At 42.5% G+C, this 15061-nt stretch overlaps 1 protein-coding gene across 5 annotated transcripts in view; it reads left to right on the forward strand.

The window, feature by feature from the left end:
• Nucleotides 1-6789, forward strand: part of CD47 (CD47 molecule) — a 49138-nt gene extending 42349 nt beyond the window's left edge. For 2 of the 5 annotated variants that reach the window (XM_026492840.4, XM_026492842.4), the window contains one exon: nt 2877-6789. In XM_026492840.4, the coding sequence (XP_026348625.2) occupies nt 2877-2885 (9 nt within the window). In that variant the 3' untranslated portion in view covers nt 2886-6789. Of the gene's footprint in view, nt 1-291 lie in introns of all 5 variants that reach the window. The other 3 variants (XM_057306854.1, XM_026492839.4, XM_057306853.1) reach the window with 3 other exon arrangements.
• The last annotated feature ends 8272 nt before the right edge of the window (nt 6790-15061 follow it).

Below are 15061 nucleotides of genomic sequence, written 5' to 3' on the forward strand. Positions count from 1 at the left end.
ATTGTATTGCTATTTATGTTTGCACTTTTTGACAAGTTAAAATTTCTTGAACTAAAAGAGGCAGAGTGGGTGGGAAATTCTGTATAGAAAAAATATTAATACAACTATTTTTAAACTATTAGGTAAACTTGGCAAGCTTTGTTTTTCTAACCTTTATTGCCTTATTTTGTTTTTAGACTGTAAGATTCACTCTCTACTATATAGTTTAAATGTTAGCATATATAAATTTTAGTATAAAAGGACATGAAATAAGTTCCATTTTTATGTAAATATATTTTAAATATTTTCCAGAAAGCTGTAGAGGAGCCCCTTAATGGTATGTGGTTGTTACAAACTTGTATATTCTTCTTGATCCATTACCTGACCATAATTTGAGCAGCTTCCCAAAACAGTTAGAATGCTCCATCTATGCCTTGGGGAAAACTAGGGTTTTTTTGTTTTTGTTTTTTGGGTGGGTTTTTGTTTTTTTTTTTTGTCTTGACCCCTCTTTTCTTGATTATTCAGAGTATTGCTATTGTAATGTTCTTACCTCTAAGAAAAATCACTATTCAGTATCTCTTCAGTAGTTGCTTGCACTGGCCAAGCAATGTTTGGGCAAGGGGACCTTGCCTTGTATTAGCCAAGATGAAGTATACTGCCCCCAGTAGAGGAGAATCTCAATTAATTTCAGTTTCTGATTTATAAATTTCAGATTCAGGCTGTCACCACGGGATGAGACCCAAGCATCTCACTTTCTTTCTCCCTCAATCTAGATCTGTGTTCCCAGCTGACTTTGTTTCCTTTTGTGGAGTCTGTGGGTATGATCCACAGAAAGGCTTTTGTAATAAAGTAATAGACTTAAAATTAATTTGGCTTTATAGCTGTGGAATAGTTAGCATGATAATACTGCATATTTATTTATTTAGAAATGATTTCTAATTGTGGAATCTTACTAACTGCCTGCTTGGCTTGTTACTAATTCTTAGCATTTAAAGAATCAAAAGGAATGATGAATGATGGTAAGTATAAAATGCACCTACAATTATAGATTGGTTAAAATATGAACATTGAAAAGAAATAAAATGGCTTCTTGAAAGTATGCTCTTTTTTGTATGTAAAAGGGACACTGTCAAATCATAAAGGTCTGCATTTCTTGATTTATTAAACTTAAATCTCTTAAAAGTTGCAAAACAAGTGCTAGAAAAGCTGTAGGGTCTCACTCATCAGACCCTCCGGTCCTATTGCTCATAGCAAAGAGAAATTACTGCTTTTTAAAAAACATTTTTCAGCTGCAGTATCTGGTGACTGTAACTTTTAAATGCTTTTTGCAAGACACATAGATAATCTGGCACAAATCTTTATCATCTTGACAGAGTTTCTTTTGTGCTTGTGTTGGCGATTTGTTGCATTTAATTCATGGGGACTTAATATCTCTGCTTTTCTAAGCAGGACTCAGTTCTTTCCTTTTGGGAGAGGATTTAAGAGAGAAATGTTTAGTCATTCAAGCTTTTGCTTCTTGTTTTGGAAATCTAGGCTAATAATTTCTAATTTTTATTGAATATTTCAAGGACATATTTGTTAGTTTTTAAAAGTAAGTCTGAGATGCTGAGTGCTCTAAGTATTCGTTTTGATTTTACCTCAAGACGCTGTGATACTTCAGTTCTGTTAACATCTTAATAATTTTGTGTTTTTATCTTATCAAAAATTGCTTCATACCTTTGATACTTGCAGTCATTTCTTGATCATGTAAATAGTTTGCTATGTTCCTGCTTTAACATGCGTGACCTACCGCCTCGCCTCTGTGGCTGAGTGCAGCCTTTAGCGCAGCAGGCTGTGTTCCCCTGAGTGCAAGTAGTTTTTGCGTAGGATTAAAAACATGCCGATTATGTGTTGGTGGACAGAGTTTAAAACAAGACTTGGGCCGCGTTCAACAAGGAATCACAGAGTGATTCCACTTTTGTAAGTTTCTGTCGCAGCTCCAGCTTTTATTACAAAGATGCATGTTTTGTTTGCCAACCACCACCCTCCTAAAAAACAAAAAATTGTGGTTGGTAGGAATAAACTAAATGACATTTAAAAAAAGAACTGGTCCCTGGAATTGTGGCGTGGTTTGCCCATGTTTACATTCTCATGGTTTATTTTGTAATTGCTTCGCCCTTTTCCTGCTGTGGTGTCACTCTTCTGCAGCTGTATGGGGAAACGAACCTCCTTTTCTCTGTTTTCAGAAAACTCGTACAAGAGCCTCAAGTGCCTCTTCCTTTTTTTAGAACCACTATATCAGTAGGTAGAGTAGTTTTTGTGTGTTCATAACACACAAAATCTATGATGACCTTTGAAGCGCCCTTAATTTTGCTAATATTTAGCTGTTTAGAATTTGTTGGCTTAAAAAAAAAACAAACAAAAACCAGCCTGTGTTTTGGGTGGGCTTGATGCTCACAGTGCGTCTGCCTGGGCAGTGAGTGAGTTTCAGACTAAACTAGTGACCACGGTACCATTTTCTCTTCCTCTCACCCCAAATCAACATTTTATTTCACTTACATCACATGAATGATACAGGTCTGAAATGAATGGGATAGAATATTATTCTTTGATCAATATTTTTTGCTTTGAAAAATCAACATCTCTTGGCTTCTCAGCTAACCCAGCAAACTGAGATTACCAGACTTTGTTGATTCTTATTTTCATTTGGCATTGGCCTTTTCCTTACCACAACTAAAAAGGCTGATGATTTGCCGGGTTTATGTCTGTGACCTTTGCAAATCTAAAATTAAATACTTTTTCTTTATTTTTAGATATCGTATATGTGACAATTCCCATTTTTTTTAAATACATCAACTTGTTAATGCATAGAAAATAGACATGAATAGTAATTATGTGTTCATTTTTCAATTTTCCAGAGTAACTGAAGTGAAGTGACGGACTCTGATTTGGAAAGTAGTAAGACGTGAGAGGAATACAATTGTGTTGGAGCACCATGGCCTTGATTCACTGTTCAGGAGAAGAAAACAAGAAAAATAACTGGTTCTCGTCTGTGGAAAAAAGTAAATCATTGACCCTTAAATGATTATTGTTGCAGTTAAGTTTTTATTCAAAGCGTTTGTAATGTAGTTAATAAAAGAATTATTATCTGTGTTGTGTGCCCAATTGAGATCCAGTTTTTTGTTGTTATTTTTACTGAATTCGGGGCAAGAGTAGAGTGGCCAACTTCCAAGAATGATGCCTTTCAGGTCCTAGGGCCTTGACTTTAGGTCACCAGTTTAAATTGGTTCAAGGTGAGAATTACCTGGCGCTACCCTCCTGGTTTCCCAGAGAGATCTATGAAGAACAGTGGCTTCCATAGAACCTTGGCGAACTCGGGTTCACAGCCACGTTGGCAGTTACGGCTGGTGTTAGCCAAATACGGCTTGTACCGCTTCTGGGGCAAGGGAATAGCAAATTCGAGTACAGACAGGAGTTTGCTAGGGAACGTCTTGAGTGCCACCTGCGTGTGATCTGGTCCGGCAGGAGGTCATGGTCTTCATTCTTGGGGTTGCCATTCACACGTTCTTCCTTCGACACACAGTGTAATGAATCCTTTCCAGAATTAGGGTAATTTTATTGATGGATGTGTTTTTCTTTTATTCACACAACCCTTTAAATCCTGTCTTGTCCTCCTGTTATTTGCTTCTGCTGTACAAGATGTAGCACCTTTTCTCCTCTTTGAACATGGTCCAGTGACACGGTAGCATCACTGCAGAAAGGAGCCAGACTTATTCTCCGAGAACTAGGTTCACACTTTTCAGCAGAAATAACGATGGTTGTAACATATGTATTTCCTTCCTCGGATTTGAAGGCACAATCTACAGTGTTTCTTCACTTCTTTTCTGATCTGGGGCATGAAAAACCAAGATCGAGATTTGAACTATGAGTCTCCTGCATGGCAACATAATGTGTGTCACTGTCAGGCCAACAAGCCCACCCGCGGCAGGGTGGTTTTGTTACCATTGTGTCTGTGTTGCATGATAAACACTCATCATCTTCCTCGTGTAGTCCTGCCTCCGTGAGCCCCTTACTCTAAGATCGGGAAGTAAAACAAAACCCCCCACATTTCCTACCCCTGTTAGAAGAAAATTAACGTTCCAACAGTCGTGATCGCCTGGAGTACTTTTAGATTCTTAGCACTCGTTTTCCTCTTCCGTGGGGGTGTGTGTGTGTGTGTGTGTGTGCGCACATGTATAAGGTAGGCACGTGCGTCTTCTGTACGGACAACAGCAGGGTACCTACAGGAGAGCAAATGTTAATTTCATGCTTTTAGTAACATTAAAAAAAGATCTTTATTGGGTGGAATTATATTTGATGCAAATTTTTGAGCACTGAAAACTTCAAAAACTTCTAGGTAATTCGCCAAGCTTTTTGACTGCTCACAATACCTCTAAAAATACTAGTAATTCCTTCCTGTCTGTGTAATAATAAGACATTCGTATCTGTAGTTACATTACTAATAGTTCTTAGTCCACCGATTGTTCCCATGTGCCTCTTTTATGCCAAATTAATTGTCATATTTCATATTGGGACCAAGTGGTTTGCCTCTGGCACACCTCAACGTACGGCCTGCTGATGCTTCTGAGAAAACTGAGCAGACTGTCAAGACAGCTCTTCTTGGGAAAAAAAAACAAAACTTCTTTCCTAATTGTGTTGCTGTCCAAAATATTATATGGAGAGGGAGCTGTATTCCTTTATATAAATCTGATGGCTCTTGCTGCTCTTTTTGCCTCTGAAAATATATTTTACTAATATTGTTTGGTTACTTTAGAAATCAATTTTGATGAAAGGAGGAGAAATGCAGATGAACTTGAAAAAGATCCAGATACCTATTCTCTATTAAAAAAAAGTAAGGCATGAAAATCTTTATAGCAAACTTTTTTATAAACTAAAGTTGTATCTTTTAATATGCAATAAGCTCTCATTTATTTGGGGTTCAGTCTTGGGACCCATCCATCACCCTTTGTGTTCTCTTTAACACTGCCTGTCTTTTGAGGTACTCACTGCCCTAGACAACGCACAGAGGAAGCAGGAGAGATGCCAGGTGACATCAGCTCTTGCTCTTACTAGTTGTCAGCTTCTCTGGAAAAGGGACCACATCAGCAGGAGCCCTCATCATTGGGCCAGTTCATTCACTTTAAATCAGACTTGCAGTGGCTCCCAGTTTTTTATCACACGAAATTAGAATTGTTAACAATGTTTTGAGCATCATGTATCTGTCCCCCACCCCCCCGACAACCTGCTTTTTACTCAATGATCCCAATTTTTGCCATTGACTCTTCCGGTTGATTTTATTTAGGGCACATCCTCTGGTGCCACTTGTCATTTTTGCAATAACTTTTCCAACGTTTTTGGCCAACTCCGATTTTCCATCTCCTTCCAAACACTGTCCTCCAGCCGTCCGTCCCCTCCTAGCTCTCGTCTGTAGCTCACCCCCATCTGTGTTGCTGCCTCTTTCATCTCTGATAACACCTCTCTTAGTACTTCATGTGTGTCTGCTGAGTTCTGTCAGGTTTTTTGTATTGCTTCCCTCAATTTTGAAATTCTGTTATGGAAAGAGCTTCCCCCCCACCTTTCTTTTCCTGCAGTGTTTTGCCTACATTAGGTGTTCAGTTCCTAAGTTGGAAGATTGAAAGTATGCAGATTCCCCATGATTTTCAGTAGGGTGATCTAGATAGTTTTCTCTCTTGACAAATTTCACGTGCCCTGAAAACCTTAAAAGGTGATGACTCTTCACCTAGAAACTCCAGGTCCATTTTGTTTAAATTTCTGAGAATGTCGATGTGAAAAAATGGGGCTATCCCATAATTTGAGAGTATTGCTCATGCCAGGATGCTTCAATTCAGTAAATGACCAACCACATTGTGATTTGAGTTAAAGCTCAAAAAGTGATCAGGTTACTCCTCCATCTCATTAAGAATCAAGCTCTATATCACCTTCTAGATATTTTTTGTCCTAAAAGGGGTATTCAAAAACAGATCTGTGGGATGTGTATGGAAATACGTACTCCTTTATTTACCTGCCATTGGAAACTGGAGAAATGATTGTTGGGCAACGCTTTATCTTTTTATTATGTTTTATTTAATGGAGAGTTTGTTTAGAAATCTTAGTTTCTCATGTGTCATATTTTCAAAATCACTAACTGCCATCACCCACTGGGGTCCTTTGTTAAGTCATTTTCCGTGGCTAATAGGGATAATCCAGGTAACTTCTAAGAGATAAGCAGTGAACAGGAAGTTTTCCTACCTTTGGCTTTTGACAGCTCTTACTTATCATTTAAGACCAGCTTTCCCAGAAATTTAGCCTTTTGAAAAAAAGAGAGCATTTGTAATAAGCTTCTCTGTAAGACGACATCAGTGGAATCTTAAAAGTGTTGTTATCAGGGCTGGTAAGAGAAGGAAACATTTCTGTTTTTATTAAATGGAGCATTATTTACAAAAAGCCATTGTTGAGATTTAGATCCTGCATCATATAAATATCCATTAACCATTCTAAATAAAGAAAACTCCAGTGTTGCTATGTGCAAGATCCTCTCTTGGGGCTTTTTTCCATAGCAATTAAAGGTGTGCTATTTGTCAGTAGCCATTTTTTGCAGTGATTTAAAGACCAAAGTTGTTTTACAGCTGTGTTACCATTAAAGGTTTTTTTTATATGTATTAAATCAATTTATCACTGTTTGAAGCTTTGAATATCTGCAATCTTTGCCAAGATACTTTTTTTATTTAAAAACATAACTTTGTAAATATTACCCTGTAATATTATATATACTTAATAAAACATTTTAAGCTATTTTGTTGGGCTATTTCTGTTGCTCTTAAAGCAGACCACAAACACATTTCTAAGAAATTTAGTTCATTGTATCTTCAAGTTGTCCATATTCTAGGTAACAATGCAAAGGATCGCTTAAAATATTAATTTATAAATTCTTTTTAAAGTATGTTAAACGAGTAAGCAAACTTTTAATTGGAACAAAGTTTTAACTAAAAGTTTTAAACAAGTCGGTCGTGTTGCTTTTTCCCGCGGTCTGGTGTGATCGGCACCTGAGAAAGCAAGAACCCTGGGTTCTGGTCCTGGCTGTACTGCTGACCAGCGGAGAACCTCGGCCTGCCGCCTCCCCGCGTTGCCATGCCGCTCCTCACCGGTAGAGAGAGACCTCTTCCGAGACTGAGGTGTAAATTGAAATAGTTCTCCATTTTAACTGGTTGTCACTTAGGACTATTTTGATTACCAGGGAAAGAAATCCTGTATCTAAGAAAAATGGGGTTTTTTGGCTAATGTAACAACATTCAGGTGCATAGCTGGATCCTGGGCCTCAAAACGGTGTCCTGAGGATCCACTGTATCCCCAGCTCTCGAGCTAGCTCTTGCCTGCCTTCAGAGGCTGCGTGTAATGGCAAAACAGACAGCTGCTGTCCCAGCACCTGCTGCCAAGGTCCGGGAACATGGGGGGAAAAGGAGCGCATGTCTCTCTGAGTAGTCATCAACCCCATACTGCACTCCCGCGCTGTGACTGGGTCATGGGTCATGTCTCCCCCCTCCCCCCCACCCACCGATGCCAGGCATCTCTGACGCTCCCACTGGGCTGGCTGACTCCCTCGGCTAGACTGGAATGGAGATTGTGGGTGCCATCTGGGGTGGGGGTGGGCATGGAGGGGAAGCAAACTTGAAGCCCAAGTCAGGGGATGGTTACCAGATGATGTCATTAGACTTTCGAGCCCAGCGTTCCTAGCCCACGCTGCGTGACTTGCGGGTATGTACTCTCTGTTGTATGTGTGATTGTAGACTGTTTGAATGGAAAATAATATTTGGCAGCTAGGTACCATTTCATTTCTTACCTCATAGGCAATTTAATTTTTTATGCATTTATGAGGATTTTGTCACTCTCAGCAGGAGTAACTAATGGAGTTCAGAAGGCATTTAAATGGCCTGCCTCCTGCACCGAAGGCGGCTCCGTGCAGCACGGAGCTGTACGCAACCTGATTAGACTCCCACCGAGGCGGAGGCTTGCAGATGCAACTGGATTTCATTTCGGTGTGGTGCCTTTCCAGCTCACGGCTTCAAGTTTGACAGCTTTAGAAAATGCCGGATTATGGTAACACCATCCATGTAGGACATGATTTCACCAGGAGCTCACAGTTGACAGTGTTGGCATGAACAGCGAGGCTGTGCGGGAACTCGACGCCTGGTGTTTATTTTGTGCATATAGGCTTCATGCTCAAGCACCCATCCACCGAACAGGAGGTGGGGGTGGATAAAGTATTTAACCCTGAGTTATGGCTAATTGGACTGATTATTTAACATTGAAGACAGCACTGCTGGCTGCATAGAAGTGAGAACGGACCTAATCATTAGACCCAACTCACTAAGCACCCACTCCTGCAGTCAGTCATTTGACTAGAACACGGCAGCGTTTCAGCTCTGATAATAGCCAGTTGTGGAGGACCGAGTAGCTTTTCCCAGCGTGGACGATGAGAAATGCTTGTTAAGGAGTCCAATTTGGAGAGAAATGATGTAGAAGTCTGAAAACTGCAGTGTGATGTCAGTCTTGATGCCAGGGAGCGTGCTAGATTCGCAGATCTGCAAAACTGCTGCTATTCTCTTCTAGATGTTGCGATACACGCAACATGACGCAAGGCTCCGGGATCTTTCTCCTAACAAAATCTTATTTGATCATGGAGCTGCCTTCCGGAAAAGACAGCTATCGTTTTACTTCCTGATTTTCTTTGAATTGCCTGCAAAATTCCTCAAGGTTAAACCGACAATATACATAAGCTGATCGACATCCTAAACAAATGGATTGTTGGCAAAATTTAAGTGTATTTCCCTTCCATGGAAGCTCTCTACTTATTTACTTTTAAAATATATAATAACTTAGCAATTTTAGCATATGTGCCAGATTGTATGGGGAGATATCTCTCATGCTGAGGACAACTGGAAAGTACTAGAATCTTTGCTCTTCTACTGCTAAACCTCCTTCCCTACTGGTTGTAGGACTAGATTCCCCACTGCCTTGGGTGAGGGTCCTGTGGTGGCAGGTCTGCCACCCTACCTCCTCCCCTGCCAGGAATGCTGCTCACTCTCCAGGGAATTTCCACCCCCAATTCAACCAGACATTTTTAGAATGTAATGTTCATAAGCCACATTTTTGTAAGCTAGAGGATGCATCTATTTGGTTACCTGGATAAACCTTTTTTTATTGCAATGTTATCAAGTGCTTAATTCTTGCAGTTGAATTGGTTGGGTATATATCTTGGATTTTTAAAAATGTGATTATCCTGGATTCAATAGAGCCCACATCTCCTCCTATCTTTAGCTGTATGCCTGGCTATCAATAGGGATTGTTCTGGTAACAACTGTTACTAAATGGAATAGAAAATGCTACTCGGGGATCCTCTGCGGGGATATATTTGAAAGCATCAACACGTATCAATTGTTCTTACTTTCACTCAGAGAAAGTTGTCAGAAAATCGTGGCATTTTTCGTCATGCTTTCGGCTGATTGTGGGGCATTTATTAATTGCCTAAAACAATTGCGAATGAAATTACACCAAAAAATTTTCATATTTTTCCAAAAGCATCACACTTAGTAAAATTAAATGCTTTTGTGTTTTTTTTATGTTTCATTCTTTGCTGAATGAACGAACTAGACTTCGAAGGGAGACCCACCAAGCCTCCCTCCTCAAAAGCAACTGGGAGCCTCCAAAGGAGCCATAATATAGCGATAGGAAGGTCTCAGAACAGCTTTCTCCTGAGTGACCGGATCCCCCGGGAGGCTACTCAGTTGCTTTAACACGTGTTAACGGGGCTGGCGATCCCCACCTGAGCCAGTTATTTATATGACTCCGTGCTGTTCCTCAAAGGACTCCAAGTGCCCGAGTGGGTCAGGTACCCGTGTCAGAGAAAAGCTGCGCTCGTGATCACAAGCACTTCTTGTGATGGCCGGGCTGCTGCCAGTCGCCGTGGGTGTCGGGTGGGGCCACAGCACTAGGCAAACTGTGCCTCCGAGTGCCTTGCTCAAAGCAGCTGGGCACAGAGGCCGAGAGACGCACTCACTCATATAAAGCACGGTGCTTTATTTTTCCCCTGAGAAGCAAAGCCACCGCGATGATTTGTTCTATACGTAGAAAACGAGTTTGCAAAAACACACAACAGAGAAAACCCCAGATTCCCGAGTCAACGGATTCCAAGTGCCTGGACGCCGTCCAAATGAGCCTGGCAGCGGCACGGGTGTGGATGAAAGCTACAGTGGAGGAGCCGGCCTTCTCTGGTCCTCCCGGGTATTTTTATTCTTCAAACTGGAGATAAAAATAAGGGTTAACATCTCAAGGTGAGGACAGAGAGAGCAGCATGTGTTCTTCAAAAGACTCAACAAGATAATAGATTTTTTTTTTAAAGCTATTGCTGAGTATAACTTACTTATCATTTCAAAGGACTTTTTTCAAATGAAATCTTTGCAAGCAATAGTAAAGAAATCTAGAACCTCCCAGGGTGACTAGAGTTAGAGTCCTGACAGGGATTTAAATCTAATTACTAGCCAAGAGTAAAGAGAGAGAACCGGCCAAGTGGCAGCCTGGAAAACAGTACTAGCCGTGGTGTTGTTCACCAGCCCGGGCACTAGTGCCTTCAAGCACAGGTCGGCACGTTTATTCTGACTCCAGAAAGAAGGCCACAGAGCTTTCTGTGTTCCTCATAGTTCCTTTTTCTCCGGAGTAGAGGCGCTTCCTCCGCTTCTACCCACCATCTCGACCGAAACCCCTGCTTGAACCTGGAGCCGGCTCTCGGGGCGGATACTCGGAGGAGAGGCAACAATGCAGTCAGAGCACCCCACGCCCCGCACGTACCCCACTGTGTGACCCTGGGCAAGTGAGCTGACTTCTCTGTGCCTCTGTGTCTTCATTCGTCAAATGAAGATTCGGCGTGAAGACTGAAAGAGATCAGGCACGGGAAGTACTCAGCACAGCGCCTGCCCCGACGTGAGCACTCGGGAACTGTGCACAGTCTCTCTTTTTCCTCTTCTTATTCAACATGGGCGAAGGAGGGAAAAAACCTGGCGTGACAGTCTAGAGATGAGCATAACATGGAGTGGAATTTGTATTTTCTGGTGCAGTGTTATTACCAAAGAAGCAAATAGAACATGACTGGGAGTCTAAAATGATATGACAGGTGCAGCTACACCGCAGACGTGTGCACTCCAAGCAAAATTTCTCGTCAGGACACCCTCTGGTTCCATTCACGAAACCAGAGCACAGGAGGGGACGTTCGAGAAAGGGAGCGGGTAATCCTATTCACCCTCACCTAGAATGTGAAGAAGATGGAAGAGAAGGAGCTTGTCCATGCAGCACAAGGAGGGTCTTTGGGGCCCCACTTCTGCCAGTGTTCTCGGCTCATCCATTTATGCTTTCCTGTCAGTGGCTGACTCTCAGGACTTCTCCAAATGTGAGAAGGCCCTCTAATCACGCTAGATAGAATACTTAGATGAAGAACTTAGAGCTGCCTTCAGGCTGATAACCAGGAGAAACTAAATCCAAGTATATAGGAGTGAAGATGGGTGTTGAAAATATCGAGGCCCGGTGAATAGTATTTCACCAATGGCGGTATTGCAGTCGGGGATTTTGATAAGGTTATACCGCAATCAGCCGTTCTCTAAAATGGTTCGAGTCTTTGCTCCATCCTGGGTGGCTGTAGAAAGCAAAAAAGGCAGCTGGAGACATGCTGTGAATTGGAAGTAGCTTCTATTTCCTTCTTCTCCGCCTACTCATATGGCCACGGACGATGCCCAGTTCAAGGGGGATCAAACGCCAAGCGAGGCACGCGGCCTGTCCTGTGCGCGGAGCGCGGAAACCTGCTTTAGAGAGCGCTTGATTAGCGGCCCCCGACGCCCTGGAACGCCTGGTTTTCTACAAAGCCTTTAATGCTTTCAATATTATACACGCTCCACAGAGAGGGAATGTGAGCTGTCCTATGTCGATGTTTTAGCTCCTGACTCCTAACTTGGCAAGAGATGTGTGGTGAATCAATATGTCACAGTCTGTTAAAAGATGCTTTGCTGTTTATGTTTGTTGGGTGTTTAGAAATGCAATAACGATACTGGAGTCTTTTCTTAGTCTGTCATCTGTTTCCGAGGGAACAGAGAGTGATGCAGAGAGCCAATCACAGCACCATACTCACACCCAAAAGTGGGTGCCGGTGGCCTCCGTTAGGGACAGCGCTGTTCCACGCTACCCGTTGAAGAGCATTTTATAGACACCCCCCCTCATTTCTTTCTCCAAACCAATCCCTCACTTCCTCCCACCCCAAATAAAAGTACAACGTGCATCGTGGTACGGTCAATGAATTTTCAGTGGGAAGGATGTTCTGAGCAGTGAAAAATATAAATAAATGGGTTCTATGCTGAAATTAACTGTGGAACCAGGAAGATAAACACAGCACAACCAATGCATCCCAGCAAGATTAACAAGAATGCTGTTCTATGGAAAGAAAAAACAATCCACAGCATTAACGGAAATTAAGCAATAGCTCAGTGAAACTAGTAAATAAATAAATATATATCGGTATGTTTAATTAAAAGCAAGAATCTCTTATGTCTTGTTTCTTACTGAGCTGCTTAAATTAAGAAAGTCTAATGTTAAATGAGAAAAATCAACTCAGGACACTTTGTCACCTGCATTTAATCAAGACTTCTGCGTCTCATCCAACCTTGTAAGACAGGTCGTGGCAAGGGTGAATGGAGGAGTCTCCTGTGAACTTCCCACTGCTGGCCTTTTACAGGTCTCTAGAACCCCAGCTTGGAGACAGAAGTCTCCTGGGAATCTTGTGACCGTGAACCACTTCCCCTACTTTCACCCTGTGATTTTGATGAAAAGATACGTATCGGGCTAATATAAGCAAAGCTTCTATCTATAGCTATAGCTCAAATGATTCTTTTGCTGTTTTTCTGATAACCAAAGTTCTACAGAAATGTGGAGCAAAGCACTTACTTGAGGTTTTGCTTCTTTTCAGCTCATTTCCTTCAATGTTCCAGGAATCACAGTATCCATCAAAGGTCAGATTTTGAGTGGAAGACAGATTTGGAGAATTGCTCCCTCGTGCTTTGTCTACATACCTTACCATGGTCAATTCTAAGTTGTTTTCTCTCCACCTACTGAGTGCCCAAGGTGACATTGGAGTGAACCCTCCTGGCCGAGTTCAGTCATGGCTGCTCAAGGCGGGGGGGGGGGGGGGAGGCGGAGGCCCTCTCCCTCAAAACGCCTGAAGACTCCAGCGGCGCAGGAGCAAATGGGGCAGGAGACCACCGCATCTGGTCCGTGAGTTGTGCTTCGGGCTTGTGTCTCCCCACTTGCCAGGAAAGTTGTCAGGATCGGTGGACAGATAGGCCAGGTAACTGTCAGACACCTCAAAGTCTTTGGAAGAAAGAAGTTGTGACATATAAATCAAAGTCCTTTCTGATTTCATGATGACTTATGCAAACCTCTTTCTTTCCTTCTTCATCCCATGAGGTCTTTGTTCATCTTTTGTAAAGGTCTCATCACCCGCTTGCTCTGCCACCCTGGGGAACAACGTACTAGCAACTACCGATTGAGCACCTGCCCCATGCGGGCGCCATGTGAGGGCCTGAGGGTGCAGCCGGAATCAGACAGACCCTCCAAGCTGGGGTGGGTAACTTAGTAAGTTCCTGACTGTTTCCAAGCCTTGATTCCCCCAATGGTGACATAGGAAAAGAATAAAAACAAAAATAAGAATCCCTCCTTCCAGATGTGTTTTGAGGACTCCATGAAATAAGGTTTACAAAGGTGTTTAGTGGAATATAATTGGGGCTTAGCTAACGTTACTCAGTCATGAGCAGCAAAAGAAAAAAATCTAAATCCGTACAACTCCCCGTTTCTTAAAAATGTATACCTTTTTAAAATAGATTATTGCTGGATAGAGTTGAAGCTCTTGGGTTTTTTCCCATTTTGTTTTAAGATTTATTTAGTTATTTGAGGGAGGTGAGGAGGGGCAGAAGGGGAGAGCCCCTGACCTGGGACTCAATCTCATGGCCCAGAGATCAGGACTTGAGCCGAAACCAAGAGTCAGATGCCTAACCGATTGTGACACCGAGGCGCTCCTAAGCTCTTGATTTTTTTTTTTATAATGATTTTTTATTATATTATGTTAGTCACCATACAGTACATCCCCGGTTTCCGATGTAAGGCTCGATGATTCATTAGTTGTGTAGAACACCCAGTGCACCATGCAATACGTGCCCTCCTTACTACCCATCACCGGTCTATCCCATTCCCCCACCCCCTCCCCTCTGAGGCCTTCAGTTTGTTTCTCACAGTCCATAGTCTCTCATGTTTCATTCCCCCTTCTGATTACCCCCCCTTTCTTTATCCGTTTCTTCCCCTACTGATCATCCTAGTTCTTATGTTCCATAGATGAGAGAAATCATATGATAGTTGTCTAAGCTCTTGATTTTTAAACGTGAGTGATTTAGGGGACGCCTGGGTGGCTCAGTCAGTTAAGTGTCTGCCTTCGTTTGGCTCAGGTTATGATCTCAGGGTCCTGGGATCGAGGTCCGCATCGGGCTCCCTGCTCAGCAGAGAGTCTGCTTTTCCCTCTGCCTGCAGCTCCTCCTGCTTGTGCTCTCCCTCTCTCTGACAGATAAATAAAGTCTTTAAAAAAATAAAAAATAAAGAAAAGTGAGTGATTTAGGATCAAATAGCATCACAGGTTAGGATCACAGGATAGGAATCCCAGGACGAGCCGTTCTTTAGGCCATGCACCCCCTCCAGGAAACCTTCCATCGGAGGAAGCAAACCCTTGGCTGGAGTTAGAAGTGTGCAGGCTTCAAGCCCTGTGAGGGGAGAATGGAGGGAGAGCCGAAGACTCTTGCCTCTCCGCCCCACCTGCAGGAGTGGCTCTGTGAAAACCTATGCAAACTCCAGGAAAAGACCCGGCCAGGCCTGTCCTCAGGCCAAATTTGCTTGGCACGGTCCAATAGGCTCCAGGGGCGTGGGTGACTCCAGACCCTGGTGACAAAGTAAGAACATGCCTTTTTTCTGGATGGATTTTGGGTGAATT

Source organism: Ursus arctos, unplaced genomic scaffold (assembly GCF_023065955.2).
Source record: "Ursus arctos isolate Adak ecotype North America unplaced genomic scaffold, UrsArc2.0 scaffold_4, whole genome shotgun sequence".
NCBI lineage: Eukaryota > Metazoa > Chordata > Mammalia > Carnivora > Ursidae > Ursus > Ursus arctos.